The sequence below is a fragment of the Bos taurus genome, chromosome 8 (assembly GCF_002263795.3).
Source record: "Bos taurus isolate L1 Dominette 01449 registration number 42190680 breed Hereford chromosome 8, ARS-UCD2.0, whole genome shotgun sequence".
Taxonomy (NCBI): Eukaryota; Metazoa; Chordata; class Mammalia; order Artiodactyla; family Bovidae; genus Bos; species Bos taurus.
The window spans coordinates 98917201-98938083 of record NC_037335.1 but is presented as its reverse complement, the minus strand read 5'-3'; the positions used below and the strand labels follow the sequence as shown (position 1 = coordinate 98938083).

At 48.4% G+C, this 20883-nt stretch overlaps 1 protein-coding gene across 5 annotated transcripts in view; it reads left to right on the top strand.

The window, feature by feature from the left end:
- PTPN3 (protein tyrosine phosphatase non-receptor type 3) overlaps positions 1-13026 on the top strand; it is a 167423-nt gene extending 154397 nt beyond the window's left edge. For 4 of the 5 annotated variants that reach the window (XM_010808232.4, XM_024995600.2, XM_059889024.1 and 1 more), the window contains 4 exons: positions 5519-5647; positions 6577-6722; positions 7180-7315; positions 9461-13026. In XM_010808232.4, coding sequence (XP_010806534.2) covers positions 5519-5647; positions 6577-6722; positions 7180-7315; positions 9461-9538 — 489 coding nt within the window. In that variant the 3' untranslated portion in view covers positions 9539-13026. The remainder of the gene's footprint in view (positions 1-5518; positions 5648-6576; positions 6723-7179; positions 7316-9460) is intronic. The other variant, NM_001205687.2, reaches the window with a different exon arrangement.
- The last annotated feature ends 7857 nt before the right edge of the window (positions 13027-20883 follow it).

Here is a 20883-nt window from a genome sequence, read left to right as displayed (position 1 = left end):
TGAGTCAGGGGCGTTGCAGACACTCTTCGGGGAGCAGTCGCCGCCTCTCCCAGCTCCGCTTCCAGCCCTGGCCGTGCCTGCATCTGGTTTACCTAGTTACTGTGAGAACTCGCAGAGGCTTTGCTGGAATCACAAGGCGGCAGGTCTGTGGCATCCCTTTGTCTGGGAGTCTTGCTTTTTGCCTGTTTTTAATTTTTGTTGATATTCTGTTTCTGTGTGCCTGTGTGTGATTTTCTGATCTTGTTTTGGAAAGGCAGTGAAGTTACTGGGACCTTTTTTGAACTCCAGGAATGCCAGCTGGCTCGCAGTCCTATCTGCGCTCTCTGTGTTTCTGGATCACCTGCACCTGTCTTGTTCTCTGGCGTCCTGAGTAAGAGGGCAGACGCCAGGGCCACGCTTCCTGAGTTCATACTCCTGCTCTGTCACTCCCTACCTGTGCGGTTTCGGGAACTGGCAGAGCCTCTGCGTGACATGGAATGCGAATGACACCTGTTGTGTATTCAGGAGGCTTCCCAGGTGGCGCTAGTGGTAAAGAACCTGCCTGCCAATGCAGGAGGCATGAGACGCAGGTTCGATCCCTGAGTCGGGAAGATCCCCTGGAGGAGGGCATAGCAACCCACTCCAGTATTCTTGCCTGGAGAAGCCCATGGACATAAGAGTCTGGCGGGCTACAGTCCGTGGGGTTGCAAAGAATCATACAGGACTGAAGCAACTGAGCATGCATGTCCACATTGTGCATTTGTGAGGCAATTGAATGAGTTAATGCAGTCAGCCTTCTTGGAAGAGTACTTGGCACACAATAAATACCATACAGATGTTGGCTAGCAGTAACAGTAGTTTGGGTACCACCTTAATTGTTGCTGGGACTACATATATTTTCAGTTCAGTTCAGTCACTCAGTCGTGTCCAACTCTTTGCGACTCCATGAATCGCAGCACGCCAGGCTTCCCCGTCCATCACCAACTCCCGGAGTTCACTCAGACTCACGTCCATCGAGTTGGTGATGCCATCCAGCCATCGTATCCTCTGTCGTCCCCTTCTCCTCCTGCCCCCAATCCCTCCCAGCATCAGAGTCTTTTCCAATGAGCCAACTCTTTGCATGAGGTGGCCAAAGTACTGGAGTTTCAGCTTTTACTGCAGTATTATTATTTTTCTTCAAATTGGCTCACCTTTCCTTGCTTTAAAAAATTTGCTTTGAAAGATATGTCTTAAATGGAAGCCCAATATCATTTGCCATAAAAGGGGGGTATGTGTAAAAATGCAAAAGCCACAAGACAATATATATATATATATATATATATTTTTTTTTTTTTTTTAGTTCTACCAGTTTATTGCTACCAACCCATGACCCTCCACCCTCATGCACACATGCTCAGTCATGTAACCCCATGGACTGCAGCCAGCCAGGCTCCTCTGTCCATGGACTTTTCCAGGCAAGAATACTGGAGTGGGTTGCCATTTCCTTCTCCACAAGACAATATTATTAAAGTCTAAATAAATATTCTTACCTTCCAGGCTCTTAACCCGAGGCCTGCTTGCCCACACCCTTGCTTGCTGTTTCCTAAAAAGAGAATTAAAGTATTAAGGTGATAATATTAAAGCTATCCTAGGTCCAAATTGAGACACTCTTCATGGCACACATGGAAAAAAACAGGTTCCCACCATGTGGGTCTATGCAGCTTAATACTCCTAGTGAAGTGTGAAGTGAAGTCACTCAGTTGAGTCCAGCTCTTTGTGACCCCACGGCCTGTAGCTCACCAGGTTCCTCCATCCATGGCATTTTCCAGGAGAGAGTACTGAAGTGGGTTGCCGTTGCCTTCTCCAGGGGATCTTCCCTACCCAGGGATCGAACCTGGGTCTCCCGGATTGTAGGCAGATGCTTTACCGTCTGAGCCACCAGGGAAATTTGTTTAATACTCCTAACCTCCTACCAAATCCCACACTGCAGGCCTTAATCTGGGCCATTCTGGCATTTTATAGATACAAGACATCATGTTTATGGCCTTGCTGTCACCAGAATCTCCCCATATGAAACTGTGCTGTGTGTGCATGTCTGTTCTGTGACTCTGGCAGTGGGGGGAGGGGAGCTGAACACTCCAGGTTTTCTCAGAAACTACCCGTGGAGGTGCCGCTGCCCAAGCTCAGGAGGTCTTCAGCGATGGTGCACTTCCTCAGAGCCAAGACCTGAACCCACAGGGCAGCCGGGCGCTTTCTCCTCACCTGTGTTGGGCCGCTCTTTCCCCTTCTCAGTTGTCTCGGCCCTTCCCAGCTGCAAGGCCATTGTTCTCCATGGAGTCAAGGGAGCTCCAGCAGGCGTGGCTGGTGACAGATCATCTGCCCTGATGGCAGCCCCTTCTTCCCTTCCTTCTGCCCACGCCAGCATGGGAGAAAAGGCCCTTTCTTTCATCCAGGAGGCCTCACTTCCTCCAGCTGCTCTCGAGAGTCCTGCCCCTCCTGCTCTGTCCTGATTGGAGTCCGCTCTGAACCTGAGCTCCTCCGAGGTCTCCTTGTGACCCGGGGCTGGGTGGGGGCGGGGGGTGGGGTGGGGTGTTTGTTTTCCAGCCCTTTCTTCCTAATCGAACCCCTTCCGGCTGGTTCCTTCAGGTTCCTGAGTTAGAGATCTGCATCTCCCGTGAGTCAGAGCATTCCATTCGCCATCTCTGGCCCCAGGAACTGACTTCTGTTGTTTATGGGTGGCTGGAAGCCTGTTCTTCTCAAATCCAGGCTACTATGTGTTTCCTGCCTCTCCTGTTACAGACTCTCAGCTGACCTGAGCCTTTTGTCCTGAGGTCCCTCATCGGGTCACCACCACTGTCCCTGAGTTCCTCCCGATTAGGAGCCAGTCCTCCCGGGCCAGCAGCTCTGTCCCCTGCTTTCCTGAGAGATGAGGCTCTCAGCGTGTCCCATTTGCTTTTTCCCCTGTTCTGCGTTTAGCTGAGCAGCCTCCCGGTGGGCACGTGGCTGGTGGCATCTTCCTCTCCGCTCTGTACTGCTCTCACGTCAACTGCACGGAGCCTCCCCCAGAGGCTGAGGGTCTGGGAGGCACTCCCACCACAGGCTCGCTTTCATTGCCCTCTCCTTTTATTCCCACCCAAAACGTTTTCCATTGTGTTCTCTCTTCAGGTCCATTGTTTCCTCCAAGAGGAAACAGAGCTATAAAGAATGGTCTTTCCATTGAAACACACATCTACGTGTGCCCCACTTCCTATCTGTAGGACAGGACACAAGCAGATTCTGTCTCTGAGCCTCAGTTTACTCTTATGCAAAACAGAGGCAGTGACATTATCCACCTCATATGGTTGTTTTGAGGCCCAGATAAAATAATGTCCATAAAAAGCACCATTTAGTGCTTAGCATATACCGATCAAAAGAAAATAGGTATTAGAGACTTCCCTGGCGGTCCAGTGGTTAGGAATCCATGCTTCCCACTGCAGAAGGCATGCGTTCAATCCCTGGTCAAGGAACTAATATCCCACAAGCCTCAAGGCACAGCCAAAAAAAAAAAATAGTCATTAGCATCATCCCTTCCCATAGCAGCAGCATTCATGGAGAAACTGGAGGTCAAAACAGTGAAGTATCTTGGCCAGGATGGCACAGTCAGTTAGTGGAACTTAATAACCAGGAGGGAAATTCAGAATGTCCACAAACTTCTTGCTCTTTCTTCTACACCCCCAAATGCTTTGAGATCCAAATCAACCTAAAATCTAGATTTGATTGAGAGGTAAAGAGAGTCCCGTTCTGGTCAGATTCACTGGGAGTCTCTAGAAATAGAGATATTTGTGGTTCAGCCCTGAATGGGCTCATCATTTCAGACAGAAGCTTCCCATCAGCTGTCCTGTGGGCAGGACACCAGGAAGCCTGCAGCAGAGAGCCAAACCCCTTGTGCAGAGGAGGAGGTGGGCACAGACCTGGTGGGCATCCACTCTGCCTCGGGTTCTACAGACAGCTTTCCTTTGTGTCTGAGAGGAGTTGGGAAGTGGTCAAGAACCAAAACCCTCAGGTTTAACATTTACAAGTATATTCTTAGCTCCACCTTCCCAGCAGTATGCTTTAATTCCAAACATTGAGTGTGATGTTTGAAAATAAAAATAGGAAAGCTCTTTCAAATTTTTGTGCATCTGGGGGTTTATACCCCCTCTTCACTTTAAGTAAGCATAATTTTTACCCAAGTCGATGCAGCTGTAGGCTTGGAGAGAAAAAAAATTTTTTGAATGAGTCAGAATTTGACTGATGGATCGATGATGGGACAGGCAGCTTGACCTTGAACTTTGCTTTGAGGCCAGAGGCAGGAGCGAGACTGCTAGGAAGAGGATGCAGAATTTAGGAAGTGAAAGTGAAAAGTCCGTCAGTTGTGTCCGACTCTTTGCGACCCCGTGGACTGTAGCCCACCAGGCTGTGCTGTCCATGGAATTCTCCAGGCCAGAATACTGGAGTCCATAGCTGTTCCCCTCTCCAGGGGATCTTCCCAACCCAGGGATCGAACCCAGGTCTACCACGTTGCAGGCAAATTCTTTACTGTTTTAGCCACCAGGGAAGTTTCTAATACCTCTCCACTGGATCTTCCTGACCCAGGAATCGAACCAAAGTCTCTTACATTGCAGGCAGATTGTTTACCAGCCAAGCTATCAGGGAAGCCCTAGGGTTTGGTAGGGGGAAGAAGAGACTGGGGAGAGGGGTGGGGGCAGGGGGCAGTCCTCCTGTGAGAGGACTCACTGAGTCCCACTGAGCCCGGGTTCCTCCTCTGCCGTCTGCTGAGCATCGGCTCCGTATGAGTCGTCTGTGAAAGCGCTCACGGGACTGTAACAACAGTGATGGCGGCGGCCGCTGACTGTCCCCGCCTTCCCCGCAGTGAGCCGGGCACTGCACACCATCACCTCCAGCCTCTGTCACCATCTGGGAAACAGGTGCCGTCCTGTCTTTCAGGTGAAGAATGCGGAAGTCAGAGAGGTTAAGTAGTAGCAGGTTTGAGGTCACGGGGCTCACAGAGGAGGAGAGAATAATCCTAATGGAGTTCTGTCTGGCTCTCAAATGTACACTCTTAGCGGCCGTGCCTCGAGGCCTTCCTCCTCAAGGGGGTAAGGAGTGGACGATGAAGGACGGATGAGGTAAAAGGGGGAGTTGAGAGCAGGGAAGGGGCAGAGGCCTTGCAGTGGGGGAGGGTGGGGAGCAGAGGTCGCTCCTAAGTCAAGGCCTCTCACGTCTGTCTGAGGCTCTCCTGCCCTTCCAGCAGTTGGACCTGGTGATGAGGAAAGAGTCAGTGCGTTCCTCCTGGAGCTCCAGCAGGGGTGAGAGCTGTGGCCTGGCCCCTGGCAGGCTGACCGTGCCCTTCCTCCTGAACAGTACAGCACAGATGCAGGGCAGAGCGGCCTCTCCCGTGTTTCTTTCCCCGCCAGCAGCTCTCAGAGCATTTAGTACGAGTGAGAGAGTTGTAGCCCAGTGTCCGACCCGTCTGTCCGGTTAACCACTCACGAGCACCCCCATAGCCCAGCCTAACTCCTGCCCTGCGATTCCCTTGCAGACCAAATGTCACCAGTACTGGCCTGATCCCCCTGATGTCATGGAACACGGCAGCTTTCACATCCGCTGTCAGTCAGAGGACTGCACCATCGCGTACGTGTTCCGGGAAATGCTGGTCACCAACACCGAGGTGAGCGGGGCCCGTGTGGCAGGGGCTGTGGGGGGACCCGGGAAGGCGCGAGTTAAAGGCTGGTGCTAAATCAGCATCCACCGTAGGCCCGGGGAGGCCTCTACTTCTGGGTCAGTCTGGGTTTTCAGCCGGTGAGCATTTCAGTAGATGTGCAAGGTTGCCTGGAAAAGAGCCAGCATCTGTGTTCACAGCAGCGTATTCACAACAGCCCACGGGGGAGACAGCCCAGGTGTCCACTGACAGATAAACAGAACGTGGTATATTCATACCGTGGAATCCTAGTCCCCCCACAAAGAAGGAGATTCTAACCCATGCTGCAGCATGGCTGAACCTGGAAGACGTTGTAATGAGTGGAAGAAGCCAGACACAAAAGGACAAATACCATGTGACTCCTGGAGTAGTCATTTCAGAGACAGAAGTAGGATGGCGGTTGCCAGGGCTGCAAGGCTGTGGGACGAAGAGTTAGTGTTTAATGGGCATGCTGTTTCAGTTTGGGAAGCTGAAAAGCTCCTAGGAAGAGTGGTGAGGGTTGCACAACTTTGCCAATGTACTTAATGCCACTGAACTATGCAGTTAATAATGTTTAAAATGGTAGACTTCTTGTTATGTATATTTTGCCCATTAAAAAAAAAAAAAAGCCAATGTGGGTGGCCTTGACAGCAAGTACCATGGGAGCAACCAGGAAGAGATGGCTGTGGGCAGAAGTGGTGGAGAGCCATCGGGCAGGAGGTGGCCTAGAGACAGGGCGGGCCTGGGAGCATCGGGGAGGCAGGTGGGTGGGAGTGGGCAGGGCGCATGGCCGGGAGATCCCCAGTGGGCAGAAGAGCGTCCAGAGACAGGAGCTCACTGGCTGGAGGCTGGGAGGGGGCCGGGGTCCTCCTGCCCACCAGTCCAGATAGACTCAGCGAGGCTCCCCTGCCCCTTCGCAGACGGGGGAGGAACACACAGTGACCCATCTCCAGTACGTGGCCTGGCCAGACCACGGTGTCCCCGATGACTCCTCAGACTTTCTGGAATTTGTGAACTACGTGCGGTCCCTGAGAGTGGACGGTGAGCCTGTCCTGGTTCACTGCAGGTACTGTGGCTTGTTGACCTGGTTTTACCAATACTCATACTCCTTGGGCGAGGCCTGGAGACAGTTGGCAGGCATCAAACCCACCTACATCCCACAAGACTCAATATGCACTTATAAGGCTCTGGTTGCTTTCTGTCTTCACTCTGTCCAAAGATTTGGACAAATTCTGACTGCACCCTAGAACTGGACAACAGAGTCCCTACCTCGTCTTTCCCTCTGTTCCTGTGGTAGATGTGCAGGAGATGGGGGTGGAGTTTGCACAGAAAGATGGGTTTCTTCCCATTGGTTTTATAAGCCTCTGGCCTGTTTGGGAGCATGCCCTGAGCATGTGTTCCATGTCCTTTGAAGGTCAGGGAGGAGAACTCCATCTGAGTAAAATGGGAACTGGCGAGGAGCTGAGCTGGGCTGTGCAGAAATGCTGTCTGAGCAAATTCTGCCTCTGCTTCTCTTTCCCCAGTGCTGGGATAGGTCGAACCGGTGTCTTGGTCACCATGGAAACAGCCATGTGCATGATCGAGAGGAACCTGCCTGTTTACCCACTGGATATTGTTCGGAAAATGCGAGACCAGCGCGCCATGATGGTGCAGACATCAGTGAGTAGAAATCTAACAATAAAAATACTAACAATGGCCAGGCCTGTACAAAGGGCTTTGCAAGTCAAGAGACCAAGGCCCCAGGGGACTGAGTCACTCGCCCATGGTCACAGAGCTCGTCAGGGGCTGAGCAGTTCCAACGCCCATCCCATCTGGCCTCTGCGGCTTGCTGCCCTCCACTTCTCCTGCCGCAGTTTGTTTCCTGACAGCCACTTGCTCCCTGCCGACCAGGGAGTAGCCCTGACTGCCCTCTGCACTGTCAAGCCACTGACCGATCATCACCTTTCTGTCAGAAGTAAGCAGGGGTCACCTGAGGGTTTCACCCCACCCACCTAGACGTTTCACAGGGCCCCACTCTCTCCCACTCTGGGCTGTCTTCCCCTTGGTACCCAGAGCTGCCGGTGTCCTCAAGAGGAAATAATCTGGGGACTTCTTTGGTGATCAGTGGTTACGATTCTACCTTCCAGTAGACATGAGTTCAATCCCTGGCTAGGAAATTAAGATCTAGGTGCCTCATGGTGCAGGCCAAAAAAAGAGGAAATATTCTGGTTTCCCCTAGATCTACAAGAGGGGCAGGGGGCTCTGGGGAAGTGCACGATTCACTCTTCCCCATGTACAGGGCCACCTTTGAATAGTCCCTTAACCTCTCTAAGCCTCAGTGTCCCCATCTGCAAAATAAAGACCACCCCCTATTCATTCATTCATCCCTTCAACAGATAGTGCACCAACAGGAGAGGCCTGAGCTTTTATCCAGCAGGACTGGCTCAGTTGACTGTGAATCTCAGCAGCAGTGAGAGAAGTCCAAGAGGAGCCTGAGAATTCAGGAAGAGTTTCTGAAGCTGACTTGGAAAGGCAGGGCTTTCTAGAGGAAAGGCCTCCAGAACACCCCACACACCCCCACACCTACCCACCCCACCCCTGATGGATGAGGAGGAGTTAGCAGAGAAGAGAGCGGGACTTGCACACAGCTCTGTGTCCTCACAGGCTCATGGCCTACGTTCGTAAGATTTCTCTAATGATTATGAGCTCTTGTTTTTTTTTTTTTTTTTTTTTTACATTTCTTTACAATGTTGTGTGAGTTTCTGCTGTACAGTAACGTGAATCGGCTATAAGTAGACAGATATCCCCTCCCTCCCACTTACCCATCCATCCCGACCCCACTGGGTCATCACAGGAGCTCTTGTTTTAAATTCATGTGCACTCCTGGGTGGCCCTAGTGGTAAAGAACCCACCTGCCAATGCAGGAGATGTAAGAGACGCAGGTTCAGTCCCTGGGTCGGGAAGATCCCCTGGAGAAGGGCATGGCAACCCACTCCAGTATTCTTGCCTGGAGAATCCCTTCTATGAGAAGCCTTTCGGGCTACAGTCCATGGGGTTGCAAGGAGTCGGATACGACTGAAGCGACTTAGTGTGCACGCACCCAAGAAATCTGGTTAAGAAAAGAAAAAAGTTGTTAAGACTATTCTCTGCCCGGTTTTGTGGTATGGAGGACCTCATTGTTAGTTTAAAAAAAAACTGTTTCAAGTGTATCTTCTGGACACATTTTCCTAGCTGGGGCAGCTCAGTCTGAGGCTTTCCTTCACCCTGAACACATCCCTCAAATAAGTCTCAGGGGTTTGTTAATGAAAAGAACCGTATCCTGCAGAGTGACTTCCAGTGGCTGTCCTTTCAAAAAGACAAAGTCCAGACCCCTGACCCCAGTGCGGGGGTCCCCCACAATGAGGTCCCAGCCCACCTGTGCAGCCTCCCTCCAGTGCCCCCACACCCAAGTGTTCCAGGCCGGGACCATGATCCCTGACCCTGCTCCTCTGAGCGAGCATCTTTGTCAGAGTGGCACGCTGGTGCATCTGCTGGAAGGGCCACCCTGCAGCGACCTTTGTCCCTTCTGGACTTCCCCAGACTGCTGGTCCCCCTCCGCTGAGTTGCCCAGCCCTCCCTGGGAGCTACCCCAGCCCTTGTCACACAGAACAGTGAACTCACAGGTGTGTCCAGTCCACTGTGTGCCCCTGGATGTAACCCAGGGCCGGGCCCAACTTGAGCTGGAGCTCAGGGTGTTTATAAATGAGGTGAAAGAATAACTGTGTCTGGGGTGAGAGGCTGTGTTTGTGGAGCTGCTGGCTTGACGGGCTTTCATGTCCTCCCCAGAGCCAGTACAAGTTCGTGTGTGAAGCGATCCTTCGCGTTTATGAAGAAGGCTTAGTCCAGATGCTGGATCCCAGTTAAGACTGCTGTGAAGACGTTCATTCCTCTTTCCCCGGGGCATCCTCCTTCTCTCTGGAAGCGGCAAGAGGAACCAGTAGGCTGTGGGAAAGGAGTGAGCACATTTGACCCAGGCACTTTAAATTTCTATTAAAAAAAAAAGGTATCGTGTACATAAGAACTGTGTAGGTAACGCATGCGGTTATAGCATCATACAGGCCTGCGCCTGCTCTGGACAGAACTAAGCGGAAGGGGAGCTCAGTCTGGGGCCTGTCCTAATGCCTTCCTCTCTCTCCATCTCCATATTCCTGTAAACCATCCTTGGGCAGTTGGGAGAGGACACCAGCCATGCTGTGGGCCTCCCATAAGCAAGATGGTGTGGCTGTTCAGAGTTATTTGGATGCGTTGTGTGTCTAGGACTAAGAGCTGAGCTTTCCGTGGGTCTGGGCGGAGCTGAAACAGTGTTCACCAGCCTCAGTGATGCTCGGGGGACCCCATGAAAGTACTGAGTGGCAGGGGATGGGGTGCCAGGCAGAGGACGAGCAGTGCCTTTGTGCCCTTGTGCCCTCCCTTCCTTTGTCCAGTCTCCCTGCCACGTCTGCCATTGGCGTTTCTGAGAATCGTGTCCACGTGCCCTGCCTCCTCCCTGCATTAGTGACCCTCCTCAGGTTCCCACCAGTGCCTGAACTGGACGAGCAGTGCAGGTTTCAGGTGAGTCTCCAGCTGAGACCCTGAGAGAGGACTCCCGGTGTCGCCCCGCGTGTTAGCTTTCGGAGCAGGCGCCTCTTGTGCCTGCCTCCCTCCTGCTGCACACCCAGCGCCCAGGACTGGAATCATCCACTACTGAATCTAATACATGGATTGCTGCTACTTTGAGCTATTACACTTGAACCATTACGATTTTCCTGAGGGGAGATGGGATGTCATCTAAATATTCAGAATCTTTGGCCCTTCTGAGGAAAGATCTAGATGTTGAACCATGGGAAACCCAGCTTCGAGAGGGTTGCCTTTGGATGTGTGTGTGTGTGTTGTGTTGTGTGTGTGTGCCCACGGGTGAGTGTCTCTCAGGATTCCTAACTTGATTCAAATTACAGTTGAGTTTATATAAATGAGTCTCTGTATAGAAGAACAAACGTGTGCATTCACTCTTAGTCACAATGGTCTCCGTTTCATTTCAAAGGAGAGGATCAGACTATCTGAATATAAACACAATTTGATGTTAATTTATTCTAAGTACACCAAGATTTTGATTGTCCTAAAGAATTCTGCCTTTGTTAATACTGTGTTAATTTTTTTTTTTAATTTGTGCCAGGATTGTAGCAAATTATTATTTAAGGAAAATAAATTACGTGAAAATTCGAACATGGTATTTTGAAATAGTGGTTTTATGTATCCAGAAAAAGCAGCTAACTAAGTATCCAGTTTCTTGACGGAATTTATAGAAAAAGGATGGTTCCATGTTACAGCACACTGAAATGAGGCCGTTTTGATGTTTAGCAAACTCCAGACCAACTGAGCAAAAACGTTTCCTGGTCACAAGATGGGTAAAGACCTTTACGTAGGGGCCAGGTTTCTAAAGTTCTTTGTCTCCAGATCTAGCATATTTACTGCATTCTTTCCATCTTTTCCCCACTGACATTTTACTGTTAAATGACAGGGGTTGGGGGAGCTGTGTACAGTGTCATAACCCACGCTGGGCAACAGGAGATGACAAAGCCCCAGCCTTGTCAGCATGGTGCCAGGCTAGCTGAGTGTAGCAGCAAGGCTTGGAGCTAAGGGCTGGGAGATCTAGTTTCTGATTCCACTCAACAGCTAGCCCTGGGCCTAGTCACCTGAAAGCTTTACCTCCATTTTCTCATCTGTAAAGTAGGCGAACTAGATAATACTGAGGACTCTAGGTCAAATACGAGGATTGAATGAGATCACGCTGCTAAAGTTTTCATCAGCTGGAATCTGACTCTGCTCTGGATGCATTACTTGGAAAAATTAATTTATTAGTGACTAGCCCCCAAATCCATGAAACAGAAGTAGAATCACGGGTTTTTGTAAGAGGAAATCGCTTTTATCCTCAAGAGAACCAAGGGCACAAAGGAATATCGTACAAGTACTTCTATTCAATCTGGACTCAGAAAATTCCATCAGCCAGGCACCAGAAAAGAGAGAAGCCTGAAGTAAATTAAAATGCCATCAGGATATTGAGCAAATCATTGCCATTTGATTAAAAAAAAAAAAAGGCGTCACCACCCTGTGTATAAAAAGCTTGCGAAGTTTAAATGAGTTTGGAGATTTGTGTTTGTGTGTGTGTGTTTTTTCTTTAAAGAAACGCATTGTTTAATATGGTTGCAGAAATGCTGCCATTATTTTACATCAATTTCCCAAAAGTTTACCAAAGATTGCCACCAGCCTTTTTCCGCCACTGTGCAGGCCAGTAGTTCAGACTCAGCAGATGTGACCAGGAACAAAATCCATGCGATCCTGGGGAAGAACAAGACAAGACAAGAGAATTATCAAAAGGAGTAAAATGTGCAAGTACATATTATAGATGCTACTGATCAAATTGGGGAGTTCAAGATTTCAGCTTCACTACCTTATACACTTACACAATTGGACCTAAGATGCCCTTTTCAGCTGTAAGTGAAGAACTTCATCAAAATCAGGATAAATAGTTTGCCCAGGAAATTGGAGTATGCATGTAGAAGACATTTACATCCTGCATTCTAGCGCTCTCGGAAGATCTAATAAGGCATCAGTGTGCAGACATAAGACAGGAGGTCTCTCCTGGTGTCACTCCTGAGAACCTGCGCTTGACGTTGTTTGACTTCCCAGAAGAAGAGACTCAACTCAGTTCAGTTAGAGAACAAACTTGGGCTGGTCTTCAGTTCCTACCACAGTAATTTCATTTTTCACTTTGCTTTGAGACGAGCATAGAGGCTGTTGCTGCAGTTGCTGGTTGACGTTTTTTTGTTCCTCACAGAAGTTATCATAGAACCAGAGGCATTGAAGAGGCAGTGTCAATGGGGAGAGGCAGTTAGAGGCAGGATGTGGGTCCAGACTAGACTTAGACAAGACACGCCACCCTTGGCCCTCACTTTCCTCATCAGTAAAAGGGAGGTTGGGCTAGAGATGAGCCCTCAACGTCTACCATTCTGGGAGTCTGTCTTCCAGAGAATTGAGATTAATCCTAAGCCCAAGCCTCCAGTAAGCTACGAGAGAGAGATGTATCACATTTCTAGAACTTGTCTCCAAGAGCTGGTCCCTCATTTCTTGGCAAAGAGTCTGACTTTAGTCTGAGGAGCCAAGCAGGGGTGGGGGGCTGTCCAGCATCTCTGATAACTCACGTTCCATCTGGAACAACCAAGGGATTTGTGTTAAGTCGTGTCGTTTTGAAAAGTATCTTAATTGATCAGCAATATTTTGTCTGTAAATTTGGAATGTTTTTCATTCTGGCCTGTTCTTACAGTGACTCTGCTGAAATACAATTTGATCAATATAAAAACATTCAAGCTATGCAACACTGTTATTGTGTGTTGATACTTTTATTCTGATGTCTTGATTTTCTGGACATGTTTTCTCATTTTGTTTGCTTTTTTTTTTTAAAGTAAATGTTAACCCTCTTGGAGGAGATTGCTCTGTGCCTGTCTCTACCTTCCCTCTGGTCAGAAGCATGACCACGGACAGCCTTGACCTGTGTGACAGGCTCTAGATCAGAATCCAGTTCAGCTGTCATGACAACAGTAGTTTACATAAAGGGGAAATCTCTTTGCCCACTGTCGGGCAGGACTGCCAGGTGGGTCCATGATCCCTCGGGTCCCAGGTTCTTTCTGACTTGTTGCTCAGCCCTCCCCAGTATGCAGCCATCTACACTGAGGTCCGCGATGGCGGCTTCAGCCACGTTCACATTCCAGTGGACAGAATGGAGGAGGGGGAGGAGAAAAGCAAGACGTGTTCCTTAGGGTGTTTCATGTGGATGTTGTACATTTCACTGATCTGACCGTACAGGGAAATACCTACAGCACAGAAGTCTGGGAAAGGTAGTTTTTATTCCCAGATGCTATGTGCCTAATTGAAATGCAGGAGTTCTATTTCTGAGGAACAAGGAAAGGATGGGCTTGAGGGACAATTAGTGGTCTCTGCCATAGCTCAGTCCTGTGGTGTCACCTTCCTTAGCTCATGTGGCGCCCGTGCCTCCTCTCCCCTCAGGTGAATAACCTAAGCCCCTTCCAGATATGGCATGGATCTAAAATGAAAATCTTGTTTGAATGATCTGTGGTCTTCTCCGTCAGCTCTGGGTGACTTCTTGTGGTCTAATGACCTATAAACTCAAGTTATCTTCTCCCAAGGCATCCCATAAACAGGAGTGAAGTAGAAACAGGCAAACAGCCATTGAAAACTCAATGAACAGGACACACTACCGCGGGTGGTTATCCACTCCCACTGCAGGAATAGTGAAGATGCTTCTGGCAGGCCAGCAAGTCCTTTGGATAGCCAGCTGCCATAGCAGTCCCACTCTCCAGGAGGGCCTCCTTGCCCACTGACCTTCATGGCCATATCCAAGGTGGGACTGTAGAGCTTCTGTAGCCCTGCTTACTCCTGGGGCAGTTTGGGGCGGACCAAGGGTTACAGTTTCTCTGCCAATAGAATTCCACCGAGTACCCACAGCCAAAGGTCTGGTCTAGCCCAGTGTTCTCTGTTCTTCCTGTGCCTCATCTCAACTTAAAGATCGTGACCTTAGGGCCTCCTGACCAAGACGTTTGAGGGAGGAGGGCAACACCTTCAGTCTGGTCTTTGGAGCTACTGGTTCGTGTTTTCTGGCAAAGAAGTCTTGACAGTGGCTTGCTGCCGCCAGTCTTGTCTCCTGCTCAGGCTGCCACTTCAAGGCCACTGTTTCTAATAGCTGCAGTTTGGCAAAAGGCAATTGGCATTGTCTGCTTCAAGACCTCAATCAGTTTTGAGCACAGGCTCCAGCCAGTGCCTCCCTTAGTAAAGCAGGATTGTCTTCCATCTCTGCTGCAGTCTGGCTGGCTCTAGCCCTTGTTCATCCCAGTTTTATATGACGTTGTGAAAAGCAACAAGGAACAGCGTTCACCCTTTGGCACTCTCCTACCATTTCCTCTATGGCCATACCCTCAGTCAGCATGTGGTCCATCCAATTTCATCAAATGTTTAACCATTATATAAAAGATAGTATCTATTCTTGCCATCCACAGCCTCCTAATTCCACTAAGCTAGTGCTATGTTTTAAATGTTGTTAGCAGCATCCTATCCAAAGTAGCAAAGTGGAAGCAAAGTTGGAGCAAAGTGGAAGTTTATTTCTCACATAAAGATAGGAGTCCAGAGCTGGTACGATGGCTCCACGGTGATTGGGACCTATGCTCCTCCAATCCTCAACATACACTTTCACCTCATAATCCAAAATGGCTGATATAGCTCCAGCCATCACATCCATATTCCAGCCAGAAAAAAAGAGGAAAATAGAGAAGGGGGAAAGAATGCCCTTTCCCTTTAAAGATACTTCCTGAACATTCCATAGGCTACTCAGAATAACACACAGTTGGCCAGAACTTCATCATGTGGGTACACTTAGCCACAAAGGGGTTAAGACATGTAGTCCTTACTGTGGATGGCACTCAGTCTGGCTAAAATTCGGGAGTTTTATTATTGAAGAAGGGGAAATGATTATTAGGGAAAAAATTCCAGCCTCTCCTGCAGATTCCTTGACTTCAGATCTAGTGTAGGGCTGGCATATGAGGAGCTAATAGTCCTAAGACCCAGCATACAGGAACAAGCAATTATGTCATTTAAGCAAAACTGACCCACCATCTTGAAGAACAACACTGACAGCTCCTAACATGATCAGCCCCCATACGTTACATACATGAATCATTTGGCTAAGAATAGACTGATCACAAACTTAACCTCTTTTCTAAAACCCCAGATCGCCACCCATTCCCAAACTCCAAATTATACAGGTCATTCTTCTTCTATGGCCACCCTGTATCCTTTGCTGGTTAGTCCCAAAGCCTCTGGATTCCTCTCGTGGTTGAGGAAGGCTCCAGAATTTCTCCTTAGGCTGCCCCAGGGCTTCCAACATCATTGTCCAAAACAGGAAGAGCCAGAGAAGAAGACCTGTTGGGATGCGGTGGCAGAGATCCGGGGAGGAGGGATGGTGGCAGTGAAGGCAGTAGGTGGTCGTAGTTTAGACATATTTGAGAGGAAGGAGTATGGCTTAATAACGTGTGCCAGGGGAGGAGCCATGGAGGGGGCCAGTTTCAAAGCTGGGCAACTGGGTGGGTATGGATGCTGCAAACAAGAAGTAGGTGTGGAGAAGACAACAGATTGTTCTTTGGGTCTGAGATCTAACATTAGGGACATGTGTAACCAATCTGAGTCTCACACAGCTATGTCTGAACGTGGAAGTTTATTCTTAAAATTGATGTCGACATTTCTGGGTCTTGAGCACTCTATATAAACAGCCACAGTAAATGTCTTATGTGCCATTCTTATTTGAATTTTAATCCATTCAAGTGATTTCTGTAATAAAATCCAATTATTAAAGTAGCCCGTTTTGGGGTGAATGTGCAGTTGTCTTTGCCTCCTTGGACTGAGATAACAAAATACCACTGACCAGGAGGCTTAAACAGCAGACATTTATTTCTCATGGCTCTGGACCCTGAGAAGTCCAAGATCAAGGTGCCAGCAGATTTATTAATTGGTAAGCGTTCTCTTCCTGGCTTGCAGACAGCCACCTTCCTGCGGTGTCCTCATGTGATGGAGGGGGAGCCCTGGTGCCCCTTCTTTTTATAAGGGCACTATTCCCATCACAGGGGCCCCTCATGACCTCATCTCAACCTAAATATCTTCTGAAGGCCCCATCTGCGAATACCATCACCTGGGGAGTTAAGCTTCAACATAGGAATTTGGAGGAGGATGTAAGTCAGTCCATAGCAGCAAATTCTTATTTGATCATGTAATCAGAGGTTCAAGTTCTCTCTGAATTTCTTTCCTCACCCCTCCTCTTCCTACCTGAACACTCAGAGACCTCACTCCCCTCTAGAGCCCCACAGACAAGACAGGTTGAGGGCACAGCACACTGGGACTAAGAGAGGTCCCCAACCTCGGTCTGGATGTCAGCCTCTGGGGGCCGGTGTTCTCAGCACAGGTGTTATGCATGATTTTCTTTAGTGGTGGTAACCGTTACCCTGACTCCCTCCAGCCCAAGGGAACAGCCCTCTTTCTCCTTCCTGGAAGGGTGGGGTAATGGAGTGGGGCAGGATGTGGGGATACCCTCCTTCAGCTCCCATCAGTGGTACCCACCCCAGCATACTTCCAGAATCATATATTCCATCCCTCAGCCAGGTGGCTCCTGGGTAACTGCACGTTTTTGGCATCTCTGTTCCTCCATCAGTGACGATACAAATCACATCCCCAGAGTTGTACCCAGTGACAGTTCCCATCATGCTTTCTCACATTGACCAGGGGAAACATTGGGTCATCTGTCCTGCTCTGGAGCCCCACAGAAAACCCTTCAGTGCTTGATGGGTTCCTGGCCTAGGCTGAAACACCCTGCCCCACCCAGAAGTCCATCCACTTCTCACTTGTATTTTGGGAAATGAGTCTACCAGAACTGCTCGTCGGCCACCTGGTGCCAAGCCTGAGATTCTGATGAACATTTTCTGAAAATAAGCCTCATGCCTCAGAGGCTTTAACTTGCAACTCATTATTTAATGCCAAAGTGAAAGTGAGTGAAGTCGCTCAGTCGTGTCCGACTCGTGACCCCATGGACTGTAGCCTACCAGGTTCCTCCGTCCAAGGGATTTTCCAGGCAAGAATACTGGAGTGGGTTGCCATTTCCTTCTCCAGGAGATCTTCCCAACCCAGGGATTGAACCCGGGTCTCCTGCATTGTAGGCAGACGCCTTACCGTCTGAGCCACCAGGGAAGCTTAATGCCAAGCAGACACTTAAGAATACAGGGAGGAAATATCTCTCCCCTGGCCTCTTCCTGCTACACACACACACACACACGCACACACACACACACACACACACCACACACACACGCAGGAAGGGTGGTGAGTGGTACTCTGAAGTGGTGTGGCCAGTGTCAATGTGAAAATCAGATCTCCAAATTGGTCCCTGTGGATGCCACTGCCACTGTCCCTAAGTACGGAACATGGCAGGAACTCCTGACACCACTGAAGCCCATCCCACTTTGGATACTGGATGGAGCTGACCCTGCAGCTGCCCCCCTCACAAAATGAACCCTCACAGTCCCTGCAGCCTGTCCTCTCTGAGTCCTGGGGCAGGTGCTTCTCATTGGCAGAGTCCAGCTCATGAGCCCAGGCCTAGCTGCAAAGGAGGCTGGAAAGCAAACGTGTGGCATTTTCAGGGTGTGTAATGGGAGATATGGGAGGTGATATCTGCCTCCTATTGTAGAAGGGTTTCCAAATTTAGAAGCTGGGTAACCAAAGCCAGATGCCCACTATAATCCACTCCTTTTGCCACCTAATACCCAAACTCCTCAAGCATAACAGTGCACCTGCCTGACATGAAATAACCATCCCTTATATAACTGAAATCTGCTCACTCCTCCCACAAAGATGTCAAGCAGAACAGACATCAATTACAGCAACAGTGATTCCTTTTCTCCTGGGTCATGATCTATCTCAATTTCCTATACTCTGTGGTCTAAATTGTATATGACAGCTATCAGCAGATCCTATAAAAGAGTACAAGAAAAAGAAGAATTAGATTAAATATTTTAAAATATACACAACACATCTAGGGGAATGGGGGACTACAACAGAACTACCTGGTGACTCACTGGAAAAGATCCTGATGCTGGGAATGATTGGGGGCAGGAGGAAAAGGGGGGCAACAGAGGATGAGGCGGTTGGATGGCATCACCAACTCAATGGACACGAGTTTGAGCAAGCTCCAGGAGAGGGTGAAAGACAGGAAAGCCTGCTGCAGTCCATGGGGTTGCAAAGAGTGAGACATGACTCTGTAACTGAACAACAGCAACATCTTGGTGTGAAGATAGCTGCCTGGGCTCTATCCAGAGTATGAGGTCAGAGTGACCTTCAAGGCTCCGGCCAGGAACTTAGCTCTTAGATTTCACTGGCATCAGGTACACAGTTTTGGTTGCAGTGAGAGACCTACCTGGCAGAGGCAGAGGTGTGCAACTGAGAACAGGCTTGATAGTAATCAAGACCAGTAAGTCAAGTTTCTGAACAAAAGTTATGCATGCTGTTTATAAACCAACCATAAAAACTCAGAAACCCGAAACAAAAACAACTGAGAAATACCTAGAAAAATGTGTTCTAAAAGCATTTTTAAAAGTTACTGTCCTTCAGCAGTCCTTCGTTTCTTGTATTACATCCAGATTGTCCTCAACAATAAAAAGCTTGCATGGATTCTATTTTTGCCTTATGTAGGCATTGTCCAAAAGCTCAGGAAGAGGTGATCTCTTCCCCCCAGACACCACCACGTCCAAACTCCTGTATGTCTATATTTCACTACTTAAGTAAGTTGGTGAGCCTTCCCCCACAAATCCTTTTATCATCTTCTTTCTGCCTATAAAAAAACCCTCCTCTCTCTCTCTCCTTCATAACATCAAGAACTAAAAAAAGTTCATAACAGTTCATAACCTTCATAAAGGGTGAAAAGTGGAAACCACCCAAATGTCCATCAGCTGTTGGATGGATAAACAATTTGTGGTCTAGCCATACAGTGGAATATTATTTGGCCATAAAAAAGAAAGAAGCTCTGATACATGCTACAACATGGATGAACTTTGAAAACATGCTAAGTGAATGAAGCCAGACATAAAGGGTCACATTCTGGGGACTTCCCTGGTGGTCTAGCAGTTAAGACCCTGTGCTCCCAATGTAGGGGGCCAGTGTTCAATAGCTACTCAGGGGAATGCACACGCCATAGTGAAGATCTCGTGCTTGATAACAAAGATCCCATGTGCTGCAACTAAGACTCGGCACAGCCAAATAAATAATTCGTTTTTTTAAAAGTCACATACTGTGTGCTTGTATTTATGTATGTTATTCAGAAAAAGCAAATACATGGAGACAGAAAGTAAATCAGAAGTTGCCAGGAGCTGGGAGGAAGTGGAAGGGGTGGTGACTGCTAATGAGTATAGAGTTTCTTTGGGGAGATGGTGAAACTGTTCTGAAATTAGAGAGTGGTGATGGGGCTTCCTAGGTGGTGCTAGTGGTAAAAGAAGCTGCCTGCCAATGCAAGGAGATGCAGGAGACATGGGTTTGATCCCTAAGTAAGGAAGATCCCTGGAGGAGGGCATGGCAACCCACTCCAGTATTCTTGCCTGGAGAATCCCCATGGACTGAGGAGCCCGGCCGGCTACAGTCCACGAGGTCGCAAAGAGTCGGACACGACAGAAGCACAATGGCTGTACAATGTTGTGAATAAATGAAAAAATATGGAATTGTACACTTTGAAATGGTGAATTTTATCTTATGTGAATTTAGTTCCATTTCTTTAACTGTTAAAAAAGAAACCAACTAAACTAAAAATCAGTGTCACAGCTCCCAGGCAGGAGAGCCTAAGCTGTTCTGAGGAGTAGGTGGCTGCAGATGTCAAAACCACAAAACCATCTGCAGACCCACCAACCCAGTTGTGGGTCTTCTGGGAATCTGACGTCACTTCTGGGAATCTGACCTAAGGGAATAATTTAAGGGTCTTGTCTTATGTTATCAAGACAGTTTTAAAATATATTCTTGCATCGAGATATTTTTATAATAGTGAAAATTTGGAAGCAATCTCAATGCCCATCGGTCTGAGTCTGTTTCAGTAGAGTTTGGTGCATTTTTGTTACAGGATACTGAGCATCTCTGAAAGTCACAGTAGATAGCATATACAGAAAGAATCCAGCATATTTTGATAAGTGACACAGGATACAGAAGAGTATTACTGTGTGATTTTAACTTTAGATACAGTCAGTATAGTGTGGTAGCCAAGAATATAGATTTGAGAGCAAAACCACCTAGATTCAAACCCCAACTCCTTACCATTTGCCAGTTTAAGTCCATGGGTTAGATAGCTAACCTCTCTGAGCCTGTGTTCGCTAACCTTTCCATGCTTTTCTAAGCTTCAGTTTTCTCACCTGTTATACTGGAAGTAATAATACCTATGTCAAAGGGTTGTGGTGAAGAGTGAGTTATTATGCAGAAAATTAAACCATTTGTGACATATAATGAATAGATAGATGATAGGTAGATGACAGATCAAAGAGATAGATAAAAGATCAAAGAGATAGATCAAAGAGATAAAAAGAGATCAAAGATAAATAGATACACAGATGATAGTCAAAAGTGAGGGAGCAGGGAATCCCAATGTGCTA